The 19,989-nt window shown below is 45.9% G+C and overlaps 1 protein-coding gene across 2 annotated transcripts in view; it reads left to right on the top strand.

The window, feature by feature from the left end:
• TTC6 (tetratricopeptide repeat domain 6) overlaps nucleotides 1-19,989 on the top strand; it is a 166,833-nt gene that overhangs the window by 58,410 nt on the left and 88,434 nt on the right. The window contains exons 11-12 of one of the 2 annotated variants that reach the window (XM_075926901.2): nucleotides 8,419-8,846; nucleotides 18,429-18,921. In XM_075926901.2, the coding sequence (XP_075783016.2) occupies nucleotides 8,419-8,846; nucleotides 18,429-18,921 (921 nt within the window). Of the gene's footprint in view, nucleotides 1-8,415; nucleotides 8,847-18,428; nucleotides 18,922-19,989 lie in introns of both variants that reach the window. The other variant, XM_075926899.2, reaches the window with a different exon arrangement.

Genomic DNA, 19,989 nt, shown 5'->3' with positions numbered 1-19,989 from the left:
GATTGCACTAAACCTTTCAGGCGTACGGACCACTTATTCGTCTCCTTGGCACAGAGGTTGAAGAGTCAACGCCTATCTTCCCAGAGGATTTCCAATTTCGTAACCTCATGCATAATGCAATCGTACGCAGCAAAAAGCTTATCCCTCCCATCCCAACCACATGCCCACTCGACTAGGGCCATGGCCATATCTACAGTGTTCCATAAAGGAGTATCCCTTAAGGATATCTGCAGGACGGCAACCTGGTCCTCACATGAGACCTTCGCCAAACACTATTCTATTTCTTTAGGCTCTTGCTCAGATGGGGGCAGTGGCGACTGCGGTGCTTTCCACAGCGGATAAAAAGGGAATCCTTTGCCCTCCTTCCGTTCTGGCAACCACCGCTACGCAGTCACCCATAGTGGAGCACCCAGGGGAACATCCCCAAAGAAGAAAGTGAAGTTTCTCACCTCCGGTACAGTAACTGTCATTCTTTCGAGGTGGTGTCCCTGCGGATGCTCCACTACCCGCCCTCCTCCCGGATTTGGAGTCCTCTCTCTCTCTGCTCTTGTCTCTTACAGACTCCGAGGCGGTCTTGAGGAACTGGCGGGGCGCCAGACTGCGTGAGACAGAAAAGAGCGCGAAAGCCGCGAGCCCATGGCACATGCACGGTCCGGCCAAACACTGCTCATCACAAGCTTCTGTCTGCGGCACTGGGGCAAGCCCAGCACCCATAGTGAAGCATCCGTGGGGACACCACCTTGAAGAACGACAGTTACTGCACCGGAGGTGCTCCACTGTAGGTGCCAGGCTTGCCCCGGCGCCGCAGAATGGAGACTTTTCTTGTAGCAGTACCCCGGCCAGACCGCGTATGCGTGGTGGCGTCTTATGGCATTTGCGGACTTTTGTGAGAGTGCGCAGTCCAGCCCCCACCAGTTCCTCTCGACTGCCTCAGGCTGCAGATGGACTGAACTGCTCTCCTCAACTTTCCTTCTTATCGTGAGATCCCTCTTGTTAAACGTTGTTAAAACTTGCTATTCTTTTTTACCCCTCCTTGGTATTTCTCATAGTTTACACACACAAAAAAAAGAGAGAGAGAGAGAGAGAAAGAAATTTAATACCTTAGAGTTTCTCCTTTCCTGTTCGTACCCCCGTTTCTTCCTACGGTCCCTTTTGCTGTACATAGTTATATATTATAAGATAGCCATAGTTTTTCTTCGTTCATCTGAAAAAACCCCAACAACAAACAAACATTGGAAATGCTGTCATTCCCGGTTTTAAAAAAATGTGACAATGCCCACCTCTGATGGACATGCCTCATGTATCTGCTGCCTTAGGGAAGCCCATGTCCCCCAGAAGTGCCCACACTGTACAAAGCTGACTGCAAGGTCCAAAGGGACAGGGAAATGAGGCTCCGAATGATCCTATCCGATAAAGCTCTCCAGCCACCACACTCGGAGTCAGCCTTGGGAGATCAGCCCCCAAAACCTAGGACTTTGTCTCCTACAGCTGTTTTGCCCAAAAGACCGCGAGCGTCACTGGACAGATCTTTACCAGCCACCTCACACGACAGAGTTAGCACGGGGGATAAACCTGGCACTTCAGGCACCACGAAGCTGTGTTTAAAGACATCCGCAGCACTGAAAACAAAGCAACTGGGAGAAGCCACATCGACAGCGGCACTGAGGGTTGCCTCGGCACCGCCCACTACGAAACCTCTGGCACTGGTGGTCACTACTGCTTCAAACTGGCATGCGGCACTGAGCAAGTCAGCACTGACACCAGTGGCACCGACCCGCACACCATCGGCACCGAGCCACATACCTTGGCATGGAACACTCCTCCGCGCCGAAGTCGTTCCCGATCTCTGGCATTCTCACCGGCACCATCACCTTCCCTACCGGCACTGTGCTCCCTGAGGCCTTACTGCGGTCACTGCCACCGATCACCATACTCTCCACATCAGTGGCTACCATTCACCTTCCTAGTATCATATAGGGACCACCGGCAACACCACTACCGTCACTCATCCACCTCTCTGGCTTCCTTTAGAGCTTCCTACACCTGCTCCCGGTCTCCCCACTCACCTCACATTCATCATTGGGAACACGTCCGACCTACGTACTCTCACAGGCCTTTACCACTGGATAGACTTTACCACCGTGATGACCGTTACTACCATGATTCACATAATAGGTACTCATACCAATATAGGTCTAGATTGCATGGAATGTCATATTGTGACTGCACATCTTCTAGACACTCACTGACTCGAGCTCCTCCTACTCCAACAGGACAACCGACACCTCCACCTCAACTCTCATCAGAGCCAGATGACCCCCACCTTTCCACTGAGGAACACCCACCAGAGGCGTCCCTTACCGACCACTCTTCTTCCCCAGATGAAGTCGTCATTCCTGGGGACATTTCCCTGGCTGGACAACCTCTGGCAGTTCCTAGAACTATTCAAACAGGTAGCTGTTACCCAAGAGATACCACTGGATGAAATAAAAGACAAACAGCATGGTCTTCTTAAAAATCTCCAGCCACAACATAGATCAAGGCTTGCTGTCCCCCTAGATGAAGCTATATTGCAGGTCGCCGAGGAAATATGGCAAACCCCAGCCTCTGCGCCAACGACCAGCAAGAAAGCTGACAGGTAGTATTTTGTACCTCCTAAGGGTATGGAATTCTTTTCACCCATTCCCTAGCCCAACTCTTTAGTAGTGGACGCAGCCCATCAAAGGTTAAAAACACCACAATACAAATACACCTCTTCAGACAAAGATGCAAAAAGACTTGATTTATTGGGCAGAAAAGTCTACACATCCGCAACACTTATGCTCAGAATTGCCAATTACACTGCACATCTCTCCAATCACATATTCGATACATTTACAATGCTTACACCGCTGATGGACCACCTGCTAGAGCCTAAAAGGCCCATACTAAAATCGGTTGTGCAGGAGGGCTATTCGTCGGCAAGAACGGCCCTCCAGATAGCAATGGATGTGGCGGATACAGCAGCCCATTCCATGGCCATGGCGATAGTCATGAGGTGATCATCTTACTTCAAGCAGCAGGAGTCCCAAAGGACCTACAAAATAAAGTCGAAGACTTTCCATTCGACAGGGACAAACTATTGCTGAAAAGACTGATAGCGTATTACACTCTTCCAGGGACTAGCGCACAACCCTTCGGACATTTGGTATGTATACCTCGCTGTATAGGAGACGTTGATATACTCGGGTATGTATACATTACCACCCTAGTTCTAACTAGGGTGGTAATGTAGGCAACCGGAGTTGCAAATGAAGCCCGGGATTTAAATTTCCCGGGCTTCATTTGCATATAGCCGGGCGCCACCATTTTTAAATGTCCGCTAGTGTGGACTCCGTGCCGCGCGGCTACACGCGGCACGGACTAGGTAGTTCGGACTAGGCTTCCTATTCCGAATTACCATTACTCCTCGTTTCACGGTAGTTCGGAGACACTAGCGGACATTTAAAAATGGCGGCGCCCGGCTATATGCAAATGAAGCCCGGGAAATTCAAATCCCGGGCTTCATTTGCAACTCCGGTTGCCTACATTACCACCCTAGTTCGAACTAGGGTGGTAGTGTAGACATACCCCTCCTTACGAACGACAGTACGACTACCCATATGTCAGACAACAGTGGCAGCAACAACAAAGAACCTTCAACCACCAACGCCCACACCAAAGACCCCAAAGGCGCTTAAACCTGGGAAACCGTACACAGACCCCAAACAACAATAAGCAGCAGGTTTGGTCGGGGGTACGCAGACAGTCTCTTACAGCAGCAGCAGTCACCAAACCCTCCTCTTTCACAAACGTTTGAGGCCGTTTTACCACCAATGGGTCACAATCACCAGACAAGTGGATGTTGGAAATAGTTCAATCAGGATGTTCCATTCCCTTCTTCGCCATTCCTCTCACTATCCCCCTCACCCCATCCCTCTTCAGGGACCCATCTCATGAAGCCCTGCTACGTCCTGATGACCATCTGCTCTCCTTAGGGTCGGTAGAACCAGTCCTGGACGAGTTTAAGGCCAAGGGCTTTTACTCCTATTATTTTCTCACTTAAAAAAATTCCGAAGGGATGGCAACCAATACTAGATCTCCACTGTTTGAACAGATTTCTACGAAAACAACGATTCAAGATGCTGACACTTGCTGCTATAATACCTGCGTTGGACCCACGGACCTTGCTCAAAAGTGGAAAGGATGAAACCAGCTACAGCCACCAGTAGCACCGGAATCATCCAAATGTGTCTTTCCCCCTACAGTGAGATAATCAAGCATTGTAGGCTCAAATTGTGCAACTGACCTCAGACAACCAGCAACTGCAGGAGCAAGTGAGGCAGCTCAGAACCATTAGCTCAGCTCAGTAAAAGTACTATTTAGCTAACACAGCCTGCAATTCCTTGCCCTAAAGAGGGGCCTGCAATACCTTGTCTGAAAAGTTTGATGAGAACTCCTGGCTATTTCTGGATTTCATGATCCAACAATGCTATGTGTTTCTGATACATTTCCAAATATATGCCTCTGATTGGGCCACAATGGCCTTGGTAATCAGCCTGGAACTCCATGCAGCTGGAAGTCCCATAACCCAGTGCTGTCAAACTGGATTGGCACATTCTATTTTATGTCAACCATCTTCTGTGACCCAGCTCAAATGACTGAGGCCGTTCTGAGGGACTCTAACAGGGGCAAAGCACAGAGGTCTCCTAAGTCTTGTACTTCCACCACCTCCTAGCAGATCCAGAGTGGAATGAAGCAGCACAACTGTACTAGTTCCAGTTGAGCTTGTGGGAAGAAATAAAAGATGAATTGGTCCTACAGACTTCGATACCGTGTGGACCTTACCATCCACATAGATAATTGGCTGTGAGAACAAAGAGAGGAGAAAAGAGGTTTTTGTGCAGCCCTCCTATCTGTGTACTGTGACATCACCTTCTGTATCACATGCCAAACTAATCCAGCTCATCAGCGACTCAGAGAAGAAGAAAAGGAACTGCAGTATCTGTGCCATCTGTGCTTCTACTATGGTGAACCTAGCCATCCCATTTCATCCAGGCCAGTAAGAATGCTGAGAAGCCTGGGGAAAATAATCTAATCCTGGCATGGTGGTAGGAACCAGCCTGAGCTGTTAGAGAAGAAATTTTCTCCATACCCTAGTCCTTACTGAGACACACTCAGAGCTTATCCAGGAGCCTATCCAACTGCACATCCTGGGGGACCAGCAACAGATGCCCCTCAAATAGGCTCTCATCAGTTTGGGAGTAGCAGGCCATTTAATTCCCCTGACATAATTTAAACTCTTGATGAAACTGTCTTCAGGTCTAGTTGTGAAGAATACTGTCACACGGGAAGCCATTATGGAAGGACACAGCGAAATAATGCATATTTGATGTGATCAGTTCCCTCCATATTCAAATCCTTGGCATGTCCTGGATGACCCTCATTCACAGGAGAGATCAGAAAGTCATTTTCCTATCAGAATTTGGTGAACAGCATAGCCAGAACCAGTGAAAATTGCATCCAGACCCAAGTATGCTCAAGCAGGTGTAGTTGTCTTCATTAAAACACTTGCTGAAGGAACAATGAACCTTTCCTACCAAGCACCACAACTATAATGACTATATTTGAGAAGAACAGTGCAGAAAGCCTCCCTCTACATTGGGACTATGACTGCCCATAGAACTTTAGTTGGGGTGAATATACCATTTGGACAGATATACGCAATGTCAGAGCTTGAACTAGCTGCTTTGTGAGAACATCACCATGAGAATCTGACCTGGAGTTCCATCTGCAACTTGACTACATCAGCCAGTGCCCCAATCCTTTTCATAAAAAGAGGGACAGCAGCCTACACCTCTTTGTCAATTATTAAACACTAAATATGATACAAATCTGAAACTGTTATCCACAACTTCAGTCATGTTGGACCATGTGGAAGCTGCCCATATATTCAGTATACTGAATCTCTAAGGAGTTTACAGTCTCATTTGTATCTGAGAAGGGATATATAGGATACTGCCTTTCAGATCTGTTGTGGCCACTTTGAATATTTAGCTATGCCATTTGGACTGACTAGTGCCCCATCAGCATTCCAGCAATTCATTTACAATGTACTACAAGACCTGCTGGCCTTCAGTGGGAGCCACTCTGAGAAACCTGAAGTCATGTTGCCTGAAGAGTGCCCCTAGGGAAAAGGGAGATCATGGCCTGCAGATATTGAATCCTGGCCTACAGGGTTCATGGGAGCAGCTATGCCTGGTGACAATTCCTTCCTTACATGGGACCCACAAAACCCAGCCTCAATGTGAGATTCCACAGCATAGGTCCAACTGGTAGAGTCCCAGAGTGACTGATTGGCCCCATAAGTCAGCAGCAGGAATTGGATGCTGTCTGAACTGGTGGGCTCCACACGCTTTGGGCTGTGCGCCTTGTGATTCCCACTCCTCCAGCTTGATTTTTCTGGCATTCTGACTTGGTTTGATTCCTGGCATATGGTTTGTGGTTCTCAACTTCCCATTTTGTTTTTGCCTCTGCCATTCAGATATTCTGACTCAGTTTAACTCTGGTTCCCAACTCATAGTTCTGATCTCCAGTTTGACTCCTGCTTCTTACTTCTTGGTAACCTGACCCAGTTGATCCTTCGCTTCTGTCTTGTGACTGAAGAATATATTTCTGACTGCTAGGTCTGGCCCATGACCTGACCAAGAGATTGGGGTTCTCAGGACTTCTAACTGTAGCATCAGGAACTGAGTCCCAGTTAGAATTAAAGCCAGCGGGTACAAATGATCACACAGCTCTTTCTAAGTAAGCATATTTAATGTTAAAGTGAAAGAATGACAGAGAAAGCATATTAAAACAACAGAAAATCTATGTGCTTGCTAATAAAATTACCAGAGATCACTCTCATCTGCAGTAAGGGCTCTGATAGGAACTGCATAGATTCTGGCTTATGCTTTAGCTCAATGACTCTCTGTGCCTCAGTCCTCACCCCATTCTGCCCCTTTCCCTAAAGTTTTATCCCCGACCTGCCTCTTCCCATTCCCTCTTCAGTGCACCGCATCCCCACTCCTTTCCCAGAGCCTCTGAACAGTAGGTGGGAGATGCTGGGAGGGAGAGGTATAGATCTGTGGGGCCCCCAGCAGACAGGAAGTGCTGGGGGGAAGAGGGCAGAAGGGAAGGCTTGGCTGTCAGTGGGTGCTCTGTACCCACTAGATTTTCTAGCTGTGGAGCACCCACAGAGTTGGCACCTATGGTAGCTTGTTCTTCAATGGGATTTTTCTGTGCTTACAAGTTCATTCCAGCCTCGGCTAAGGAGAACTAGCATAAATAGTTCAATCTTTCCTTGATACCACTTGGGCCTTTAATCTTAGCCTCGTGTAACAGGTGACTATCAGACAAAGGCCCTCTCCTCAGGGAGTAGCTTCAAAAATCTGGGTATTTGCATAATTGAAGGTTGTGAAATTATATTCATCTCCCACTAGATACTTCGCAGAAAATCCACTTCATATGTCCCCATAGTCTATTTCTGTCTGCTACATTTTTCAGTATAATCCTTTGATTATCCAGACCCACAATAATACATAAACTTTGCATTAATACAATGTACTCCACACATACTATGCTCAATTCAGTAATTTTTTTTCTAGGATAATTCAGGAAACTGCCTTATCTTTTACAAACACACTTTCTAATGTATGGAGAAATCCTAATGTCTGGTACAGTGAGGAGACAATCCATTTTCCCTAACCTATTAATCCTCATACAAGGGACAGTGATAAGGGTCACAGCAAAGGGATGAGACTTGCTGTGAAGGGGTAGGATGGCTGATGGCAGCACTCTGCCAGGTAGAAGTAATTAAGGAATGTATCATGACCTACATGATACAAATTACCACCGGGTAGTTCCCAGATGAGTAATACATTGTTTAGCCTAATTAAACCACGTTTCTCTCATCTTGCCTCTTTTTCCATATGTCTAGAACAGTCTTTTACTCATCCTGATTCCATGCCTGTCTCAATACACTTTTCTATGAATGGCAGTTCCACTGGTATAAATCTTTGGGTGTGAATAAAATTAAACTTTGTCTTCATTTCTGGTTCTTTGTAATACTTTGCTCTTAAGATTAACCTCTTCTGTCAGCTTCAAAGAATGATGTGTTACCGAATAGGGGTACATATTTTCAAAAACATGTTGACAAATGTAGATATAATGTAGTTTATTTAGGTTAAATATTCTTTTAAGATGTTTTTGAATAGTATAGCCTCTATGAAAATATGTATCTTTTTCACTGTTTTAAAATTAAGTACTGAAATCCAATCCACTAACTTGTGTAAATGTAATACATAAATCTTGTTTCCAATGAATATTGACTAAATTCAGCTCTCTTTTTTTTAGCAGATAAGTTTTATTCAAAGATCAGTCTCTGCACCAGATATGTCTGCTTTCAATAGCAAAACAGCTTTTACAATTTCTGCTGATTTCAAAACCAGCATGAAAGAATTGACGGTTATGAAGAAACAGATATCTGATTCAGAGGTTGAACCAGAGATTGAGAAAAGCTCCTCTACTAAGCAACTATTGATTGAAAGCTGTAATGCTCCTCAATCAGTACTGGTAGACACGCCAATGGAAAGAACACCTGTTTTGGACATGCAAGTGGATACTGATGATGACCTTGCTCTTGCTGAGATAGCTCGAAAATCTGGGACTAAGTACATTATTTTCCCCAAAAGAAAGACAACAAAGAAATCAAAGAAAATGATAGACCGTGGAAAATTAGAAGCTGTGGCTGAGGAATTAAAACAACCCTCGAAGATTCTCAAAAGGTTTTCTTAATTAATGCATAATGCATTTTTAAAGCATTTATTTAAATTTGTGGTTATATTTTTTATTTTTGTATTTAATCTTTTTGAATGTGAAGTGTTACTCTGAAACATAGGAGTTATGTTCAGCTCATTAAAAAGGGAATCTTATACTTCTATTAATTAGATTATTTATAAAACAACAGTAGCCAGTGAATACTGAAGTTTGAAAAGTAGCTTTTCTAGTTTTTATAATAGCACAATTTAAACTGAGATTTGTTTCTTCTGAAAGAATAGAAAGAAATCCTGAGGTTATAGGAACTAAAATCCTAGGCTGGATTAACCTCTTGTGTTCTGTGAGGTTGCACAGTTTACATGTAAGGGAAGAAGTTCTCTTTTTATTCTTCAGACTTCTTATTCATCATCTTTGCTTATTTTTATTCATTTCATTATATAAACTATAGATGAGACATGACATTAGATGGTAATCAAGGATTTAAATGCCAGAGATGCAGTAAAAATATTAATATTCTTAGGGTGCGTCTAGACTACATAGCTCCATCGTGAAACATAAGTGAAACGAGGCATACCTGAGTGGTCGACAAAGGCTTCTCTTGTTGACCGTGCCACATCTAGACTGCCATGCTGTGCCGAATCAGCTGATTATCGGCACAGCACAGCGGCCATTTTTATTTTAATGAGGCGGGGATTATTTAAATCCCCGCTTCATTGACTATGTCGAGTAAACTACTTTACATGGCTCCGTCGACGGAGCCATGTAATCTAGACGAACCCTTGCTTACCAGTTTTGTATCAGTATATGAAATAGACAACAAATTAATTCTGAAATCTGATGCATACGTCTTCAGTTTTTGGATTAAATTGTGTGTGTGGGGGGGACTTGAGAGATATTAAAAAAATTTACACTACTTGCTTGCTCACTGATTGATGAAACATATGCACAGACTGGAAGTAAATGAGTCACCAGTATTGACCTTTGAGTGCACTTTTTCCTTCTAATTATTTTTTCTCTTTAGCTACCCTTCATGGGCTGCTACAAGTTTCAGTATTTTCTTTTTTTCCTCATGTGTAGCTCTTAATTTTTTTTCAACTACAAAATTGAGTGCAGTGTGATTTACTGTTATGGTAGATTGAAGTGGTGGTTTATTTTCAAAAAAATCCATATAATCTCTACTTTTTGTTGAGACTATAATTTTCACAGCACTTCTGTTAGGAGGCAAGGCTTTCTACCTCTTTCTGCTTCAGAGGAGTAGACGAGTTAGTCTATAACAGGAAAAACTTAAAAAACAACAAATATTCTAGTAGCACTTTAAAGACTAACAAAACATAGTATCATTAGCTTTTGTGGGCACAACCACTTCTTCAGATGACCTCTTTATGGTGTGCTGCACATCTTTTACCCTAGTGGTGGCTACATTTCAGTGGTTTCATACATATTTAAATTATTTTTGTTTGGGATATTTAAGATGAAAGCATCTGGATAAATGTAAAGTATTATCTCTACATTCCATTTTAGCACTGTATTTTGGTGACAGAAATAATATTACAGCTACAGATGAAGACATCTATGTTTCTTTGGCATTGAGTGGTTTGAAATAGGTCTTAAATATGACACAATCAGCATATTTTGATGTTGAACATTGTTGAGACTCTCAGCTTGGAGCCTGTGTAATGATTTTACAAAGAAATTATCGCTCTGGGTTTAATTTTGGCACTTTCCTTGGTGATTAGCATGTTTCATGCATTATAATTTTGTTGATGCACTTAGATCAGTGGTCTCCAACCTTTTTACACCCAAGATCACTTTTTAAGTCTCAGAACAGGCGAAGATCTACTGCCCCACCCCTTCCTTGAAGGCCCGCCTACATTACATGAGGAAATCTAATGTAAATGCACTGCGCAGGTGCGCAGTTCAGAGAGGGCTCAAGAGCTACTCTTGCAGTCCCTGAGATCTACCGGTAGATCACGATCTACTGGTTGGTGACCACGGACTTAGATGTTCTTTACTCATCTCCTCAGAATCCCATTATTCATTTATTATTTATTTAAAATATTTTTACCCCATCTCTCTATTTAAAATATTCAAGGAGGCTTACAACATTTTAAAAACACAATCTAAATATATATAAAAAAGTAAAATATGAGACCCCAGTGGGTCATAAAACCTGCTAAGACATCTTGAGAGGAGGGACACACACACACACACACAGACTCAAACACAAATAAAAGCATGAGTAAAAAGCCTGACGCTGAAACAATGCTAACATTGGAGACATGTGAATATCCCAGAGAAGAGAATTCCACAGCTTGGGAGCAAAAGCTGAGAAGGCCCTGTTCCACGTAGATGTTAATCTTAGCTCCATAAGTGGGGGAACACTGAGCAGAACCTCTCTAGCTGACCTCAATCCCCGGAAAGGTTCATATGGGAGAAGGCCCTTCAGATACCCCAGACTCAACCCGTGTAGGGCTTTATAGTTCATAACCAGGGTTCGACAAATTATGGAAAACCCTACTCTCCAGACAAAAAAGGTAGGGACTCGCCACCCTCCCTCCCCCAAAAAAGAGGGTTTTTTTATGGCATAAATTCCTAATAAGAATAAGAACAGTAATTACTAATACGTTCTTAATAAATATCACCCAAGTTCTTAATAAATATCTTATAAACTTCTACCTTTTCCCTCTGCTGCCATGTCTCCTCCCCTTGTTCCATCAGCTCCCCTGGTGCCTGCTGCCCCCCAACCCTTCACCCTCCTCTGCTGTCCTGACTCCTGCCCTTCTCGCTGCCCTCAGCCTTCCTGAGACCTGCCCCCCTCCACCAGCCCTTCTCTCCCCCCTGTGCCCACTCCTCCAGTGGCCCCACTCTGATCACGTGAGCTACCCCTCCTCATCCCCTCTCCTAACATCTCCCTCTACACACCTGCCCTGCCTCTCTCCTCTGATGCTGGTCCCTCCCCTGCAAGTGTCTGCCCTTCTGCTTCACCCCCAGAATCTCATGGCACCTGCACCCTCCTGGTTCCTCCCCCTTCCCTCACTGCCCCTGCCCCCTTTGCCCTCTTTTTCCCTGATACACACCCCCTCAGCACCCTCTGTCCCCATTCCCCTCATGCCCCTATGCCCTCACCCTTGCTTCCTCATGCCCACCCCTTCTTTCAAGCCTTCTCCCAGCACCCCCCCTCTCTCTAGCTCCCAGTGCCCTTACCCTCTCCTCTCCCAGCATCACCCTGTTCCCCCCTCCCACTGACACCTCCCCTCTTGCCCTTTCCCTCATTGTCTGCACTTGGCCCCCTGGCATTTGTCTCTCCTGCACCCCTGTCCCTTGGTGCCTTCCCCTTTCTTCTTCTTCTTCTGACCTCCTCCCCTCCCCTCCCTTCAGCACAAGCCCCTTCCCCATATTTTTCCCCTCCCCTCCCCACAGCCCAGCCCAGCCCAGCTGCTTCCTCTCCCCCAGGGCCAAGCAAAACATTCTCCCCCCTTTTTTGTTGTCTTTTACATGTTTGCATTTTGCAATGGTTTTTGTTTGTTTGTTTTCATTTTTGTCCCAGCATTTTAGCCCTATAAATAGCAAATAGCATTTTCATTCATTTTTTTCCATAAAGGCAAAAGCGCTTCAAATAAACTCCCTCTTTCACTCGCTGCTGGGTCACAGCAGCTTTTTCCCTGCCCTGTCCAGCCCCTCCCTATGGACAAGCACCCCTCACTCCCAACCCACAGGGGAAACAGGGTGCAGGGACAGCACAGAGCCAGGGGGTGCAGGGAACAGTGGTGGGGGGTGATGGGTGGCGCGGGGAACAGGAGGCACAGGGGCAGAGGGATGCAGGGAGTGGGGGGAGCAATGTGCGGGGTGCGGTGGAGGCACGGGGAATGGGATGCGGGGAACGGGAGGGGCAGAGGGATCGGGGTCTAGGAGCAGTGCAGAGAACGGGCAGCACAGAGCTGGGGGGGCAGGGATCAGGGGAGCAGGGTGCAGGGTGCAAGGGCGGTGCAGAGTCAGAGGGAGAGCAGGGGATCCGGGGTGCAGGGGCGGAGTGGGGAATGGGTGACGGGAGCCAGATGGGGTGCGGGGTGGGCGCAGTGAGCCGGGCGGTCAGCCGGGAGTGGTCTCTCACCGGCAAGGGACTGAGGCCATGGCAGGATTGGAGCCGGCGGGGCGGGGCCTGGCTCTGCTGCGCGCTGCAGCCAGCTGCCGGGGACATGCAGCCAGAGCCGAGCTGCCACAGCCCTTTAAAAGCAGCGGGGCCATTTCACGCCAGCATCCTGGTGTCTGCCGGCGTCCTGCCCTCTGGCCTCGCCTCCTCGCACTGGACCTGCACACAGGCAGCCCGGCACTGAGAATTGCCGCAGTTCCCCCTCCCCGGCAGCGCTTTGCTCCTCCACCGGCTGGCAGATTGGATGGGGCCACGCCGCCTGTAGTGCGGGCTTTGGCCAGCCCGTTACAACGGCCCACTAGGCCAGTCCACCCCTGCACTCACCAGCTGACAAAATCTACTCGCCATGAGTGAGTTGGTGAGTGCATTTGTCGAGCCCTGGTCATAACCAAGACCTTAAATTGTGTCCGGAAACATACTGGAAGCTGGTGCAGTTGTTGGAGCACTGGCATAATGTACTCTGTATAATGAGTATTAGTTAAAATTCAAGCAGCCACATTCTGGACCAGTTGAAGTTTCTGAAGGCTCATTAGCAGCAGCTCTACATAAAGCGCATTCCAGTCGGGAATTAACAAGAGCATGGATCACTATGGCCAACTCATGTTGTTCAGGAAGGGTTGCAGCTGGTGGATCAGACAAAGCTGCCCAAAAGCACTCCTGGCCACTCCTGAACCTCGCTGGACCCCATAGTACAATTGCCACGAGGTCAAATAGCAGCCCCCTGGCTCCACCTTCTGAAAGTGCCCTGACTGGTAAGACCGGAACCACTGCAGAAGAGTGCCTCCGATACACAACTCTTCCAGGTGTTCCAGAAGGTTACTATGGTCGATGGTATCAAAAGCCACTGAGAGGTCCAAGAGAATCAACTAAGGATGTTAAAGACTAGTCAACTATTTTTAACTAGTCTATAGGCACTTCCACATTCCTCTTCTGATGGAGCTCTTGTACATTTCAAAGGAGGAATGTGGAACTCTGCGTATAGCCCAGGGCTAGCGGGAAGTCCTGCTGACTCTGGGCTGCACACAGGTACCTTCATTGAAATGCACAAGAGTCCCCAGTGGGGGCTCTTGTGCCTTTCAAAGCCATGGAGCCTTTGAAAATGGGTTGAGCCTTTTCTTCGCTGTGAGCACGGCTACAGAATAAGCTTGCCATTCAACTCCAACCCGCAATCGATCAGACTCAGCTCTAGATCTTCTCCAGCGGCATTCTAGCCGTTGCACAGACCGTTTTGCCTCCATCAACTCCCCAGAAAACCAGGGAGCAAACTTGGATAGACTAGCCCGAAAAGGGTGCTTAGAAGCAATCATGTCAACCACCCGGGCTATCTTGATGTTTTATGTATCGATTGGAGCATTGAGAGGACCATTTGCCATAATGGCTGAACAATCCCTCAAGAAGCCATCCGGATCCATCAGCCTGCGAGGGCGGACCATCTTAATTGGTCCCCTGCCTCTGCGGAGGGGAAGGTCTAATTTAACCAGGTAGTGAACAGTCCATGACAAAAGGAGTGTAACCACATCCCTTATCCCAAGAACTCAATCACCCCTGTCCCTTGGTGCCTTCCCCTTTCTTCTTCTTTTTCTGACCTCCTCCCCTCCCCTCCCTTCAGCACAAGCCCCTTCCCCATGTTTTTCCTTAGTCCAAAAGACCAGATGAAGTGTATGACTTGCAACATGCATGGGGGCTGTTATTTCTTGGGATAATCCTAGGGTTGTTATGGTATCCATAAAATCTCATGCTGGAGCAGACAGGACGGCCTTGGCATGAATATTAAAGTCCCTCAGGACCAGAAGCCTTGGGGTCCTCAATGCCATGTCCGAGACCACCTCGGCCAGCTCAAGGACTGGAACAAAGAATAGCACATAACTGTCTAAACCTCATTCCCCTTAGTTGGCCAGTCCCGATTTTACTGCCATATCTTTCCCTATTTGTTATAACTGCCACAATACTATCTGAACCCTCCCCTTTAGCCACTCCATTTGTGCCAAAACACTTAGGCTGTGTCTACATTGCAAGCATCTTGCGCAAGAACTACTGTTCTTGTGCAAAAACTTGCCAGCTGTCTACACTGCATGCGTGTTCTTGCGCAAGTAAATTTACAGTATAGTGTAGGAAAACAGGGCTTCTGGAAGAGTTATTCCTCTCCCCATGAGGAATAAGCCCTCTTGCACAAGAGCTCTTCCACAAGAGGGCAGTGTAGACAGGCAATGTGAATTTCTTCTGCAAGAAGCCCCTAGGGTTAAAATGGCCATCAGAGCTTTCTTGCAGAAGAGAGCGTCCACACTGCCATGGATGCTCTTGCGCAAAAGCACATGGCACCGTGGACATGCTCTTGTGGAAGATTTCTCACACAAGAACTCTTCTGTAAAGCAGTTCTTGTGCAAGAAGCCTGCAGTGTAGATGTAGCCATAATGAAAAAGGAGAACAATAAACACAATCCTTCCTTGACCTTCAGTGTAGGCAGGTAAGGGGAACTTCCTCTCACCAAGGACCTTCCCTTGCCCTCCCTGATCTCACCAGGGACTGAATAAGCCACCACACGATAACAAGTGTGCTGCTTTTATCAGCACCCACAAACACACACTCAAAGATTGTAATGATAGAGATGCAGCTGTGTTAGTCTGGTCTAGCTGAAACAAAAGACAGGACTATGCAGCACTTTAAAGACTAACAAGATGGTTTATTGGGCGATGAGCTTTCGTGGGCCAGACCCACTTCCTCAGATCAATTTGTGGAAGAAAATTGCCAATCTGATAGCAGACCTATGTAACTTTGTTCTCACCCACAGTTATTACCAGTTTGGGGACAACTTATATGTCCAGATCAGTGGCACAGCCATGGGTACCCACATAGCCCCACAGTATGCTAACAGCTTTATGGCTGACTTAGAACAATGTTTCCTCAGATCCCGTCCCCTTTTACCCCTTCTCTACTTACGGTACATCGATGACATCTTTATGATCTGGACCCATGGCCAAGAAACACTGGCTGCATTCCACAGAGACTTTAACAACCTACACCCCACCATCAATCTCAGCCTGGACCATTCTACATGAGCGATCCTTTTCCTGGACACCACAGTACAAATCACCAATGGTAAATTAGACACCACTCACTACAGAAAACCCACCGACTCCTACAGTTACCTACATGCCTCCATCTCCCATCCAGGACACACCATACAATCCATCGTCTATAGCCAAGCCCTTAGATACAATCGTATCTGCTCTAATCCCACTGACAGAAACCAGAAACTTCAGGATCTCTACCAAGCATTTATAAACCTCAATTACCCACCAGGAGAAATAAAAAAACAAATTGAAAGAGCCGGACAAATACCCAGAAACCATCTACTTCAAGACAGACCCAAGAAAACCAACAATAGAACACCGCTTGTCATCACCTAGAGCCCCCAACTTGAACCCGTCCAATGCATTATCAATAAACTACAACCTATACTGTAACAGGATACTATCCTCCGAGAGGCTCTGGGAGACAGACCCATATTCTCTTAGGGTATGTCTACACTACCCCGCTAGTTCGAACTAGTGGGGGTAATGTAGTCATCCGCACTTGCAAATGAAGCCCGGGATTTGAATTTCCCAGGCTTCATTTGCATGAAGCCGGCCGGCGCCATTTTTAAATGCCGGCTAGTTCGGACTCCGTGCTGCGCGGCTACACGCGGCACGGACTAGCTAGTTCGAATTAGGCTTCTAATTAGGTTCCACGAGGCGTACAGCTAGTTCGGATTAGAAGCCTAATCTGAACTAGCTAGTCCGTGCCACGTGTAGCCACACGGCACGGAGTCCGAACTAGCCAGCATTTAAAAATGGCGCCGGCCGGCTTCATGCAAATGAAGCCCGGGAAATTCAAATCCCGGGCTTCATTTGCAAGTGCGGATGACTACATTACCCCCGCTAGTTCGAACTAGCGGGGTAGTGTAGACATACCCTTATAGACAACCACCTAACCTCAGGATGATTCTTACCAACAACCACAGGACATACCACACTAATACCAACCCTGGAACTTTCCCTTGCAACAAACCCCAGTGCCAGCTTTGTCCACATATTTACTCTGCTGACACCATTATTGGACCTAACCATGCCAGTTACAAGATCAAGAACACATATTCCTGTTCATCCAGAAATATAATTTATGCCATCATGTGCCTAAAGTGTCTGTCTGTTATGTATATTGGACAAACTTCTCAGACACTTCGCCAAAGAATCAATGCACATAAAACAGACATCAGGCTCTCTCACAGAGAGAAAACTGTTGCTTGCCATTTTAATCAGACTGACCATTCTCTCAATGACCTTAAAACATGCATATTGCTTCAAAGAGATTTTAACTCCAGACTTCAAAGAGAAGCCTCAGAACTGTCATTCATGCTTAAATTTGACACTACGTATGGGTCTTAACAAAGATGCTAATTATCTCACTCATTACAAAGATAGCTTCCCCAATTATCACCCCTAATGTCATTACCTCACAGACACTAACCTTCCCCCCTCACCCCTCCTCTGTCCTTAAATCTGATTTGTCAGTTTTATATGTGTTCACTTTTATTTGATTGTATCACTTTGGTATATATGGTCATGTCAATTTTCTTCTGCAAACTGATCTGAGGAAGTGGGTCTGGCTCACTAAAGCTCATCACCTAATAAACCATCCTGTTAGTCTTTAAAGTGCTGCATAGTCCTGTTTTTTGTTTCAAAGATTATACTATATCACACAAACCACCATCACCCATACCCTTGCCCTTGGCTGCCCTGAAGGGCTCTCCCAAAGGGCAGCCCCGTTTGGCTCATTCCTTTGGTGCAGTGCACCAGCGGTGGCCTCCTGGCTTTAAGTCTGCCCCTGGTAATGGCTGCAGGCAATGCCTGCAGCTGAAAGTTCTTAGTCCTAACGGGGCAGGCCTCTTACCCAAGAGATAGTGCAGCAACAGCAGGGCAAGGTCTTTCCTTCAAGGGCAGGGCTGCGGGAGATGTTAGTCCTTATTCCCAGCCCTCACCCCACCCTCCTACTCCTGAGGTCTGGAGAAGCTCATCTTATTAGTGTTTCTGGAGAAACTCATCTTATTAGTGTTTCTCATCCATCTATTTAATCTAATTTTTGAGGTTATTATGCAGCTGTTGAATTTGGTCCTTTACTCAGGTTTAACTTTGTCCTTATATACCCCTCTTGAGAGCTTTCTGAGGAGCTTGGAACTGAGCAGCAGGAACTGATTAATTTTGGGGTGTATGTGTCATTTAGCATACTTGTACTCGTGTCTTCAAGTGGGATTGTAATAAATGGCTCTTAGGCCAAAAATATTAGAGTTATTAATTAAGCTAGTTAAATAGTTGGTTGATTAGTTATTGATTGCCAAATTCTCTGTATCATCAATATATCTAAGAACCTGTAGTTAATGTTGTTATTTTTCCTCCCGATTCAGCTCTGTATCCCTTGGAAGACTGCATATAGAGAATAAATTCAGTATCCGAGTATCTCCGGCAGTTCGACATTATCGTAGTCCCAGTCTCCCATGTTTGTTAGATTTTGAGAAATTTGCAAAAAGTAAAGATGGAATTCCAAAAGACCTTGATGTTCATGAATGGGTCAAAGAAATCTGGAATAACTGGTTTGATGAGGCTTTCCCTCCTAGTAGGGCTTCAACTGAGGAAAAAGATGCTAAAGTACTAACAGACACTAAGAAGGAGGACTCTGCAGAACAAGAAAAACCGTATCTGGAAGTAGAACTAACGGACTTAGAGAATTCTATTTTTGTAGAAGATATTGCTGCTATTGAAGATTTGGAAACAGAAATCAATAGACTAACACTGTTAATTGAAAAGGAAGGAAAACCCTCCGCATTTCACTATTGTAGACGTGGTGCATTAAAGAGGAAATTAGGCAAGTTAAAGTCAGCCATGGATGATTTGGAAAATGTAAGTTTAATACAATGTTTGCTACCAAGAACTAAGTGTTTTTTGTTACCCTGCTGGGCATCTCATTTCTCCCAAGGCTGGCAGAGAGCTTTTAGCCAGCTTTGTGCCACTTTCTTTTGCCTCTCTCCCAGGCTGTCTCTAGACTACACCTCTCTGTCAACAGAGAGATGTAGATTAGGCATGTCGAAATTGCTAATGAAGCAGGGATTTAAATATCCCATGCTACATTAGCATAAACACGGCTGCTGCTTTTTTTTTTAAATGGAGTTTTTTTGGAAAAAAAACAAAAAAACCCGGCAGTCTAGATGCGGATCTGTCAAAAATAAACCCTTTTTTGAAAGATCCTGTAAACCTTATTTTTTTGAGGAATACAGGATCTTTTGGAAAATGGATTATTTTCAACAGATCCATGTCTAGACTGCCAGGGGTCTTTTCGAAAAAGCTCTATTTCGAAAAAAAAAGCGGTGGCCATGTTTATGCTAATGAAGCGTGGGCTATTTAAAGCCCTCCTTCAATAGCAATTTCAATGTGCCTAATCTACATCTCTCTGTCAACAGAGAGGTGTAGTCTAGACCAGTGTTTCTCAATTTTATTTGGCCATGGAACCTGTTTCAGGTTTTTAGAATTTCAAGAAACCCCTAGGTTTGTCAAGCAAAAAAAAAAAAAAAAATCACATTCCTTCCCCAAAACCCTACCCCTTTGAGGCCCCATCCTCTCTGTTCCCCTTCTCTCCATCACTTGCTATCCCCAGCCCTTATGCACTCTCACGGGGTTGATACAGGAGGTGTGGGCTCTGGGGTGGGAATGAGGGATTTGGGTGTGGGAAGGGGTGAGAAGTGCAAGCTCTGGGAGAGAATTTGGATGCAGGAGAAGGGGATGCTGGCTCAGGGAGGGGGCTCCAGGCTGGGGAGTGTTGGGCTCAAGTAGAAGGTTGAGGTACTGAGCTGTGAGGTTGCAGGAGTTTGGATTGGATATGTGAGGGGCTCATGGCAAAGAGGCTGTGAGTATGATGGGCTCAGGACACAGATTTGTGATGTGTGGATGGTGCCGGAGTGTTGTGGCAGAAGA

Source organism: Pelodiscus sinensis, chromosome 5, assembly GCF_052426305.1.
Source record: "Pelodiscus sinensis isolate ZL-2025 chromosome 5, ASM5242630v1, whole genome shotgun sequence".
Classification (NCBI taxonomy): domain Eukaryota; kingdom Metazoa; phylum Chordata; order Testudines; family Trionychidae; genus Pelodiscus; species Pelodiscus sinensis.
The sequence above is the reverse complement of the archived record's forward strand: the minus strand, read 5'-3'. Positions and strand labels throughout refer to the sequence as shown.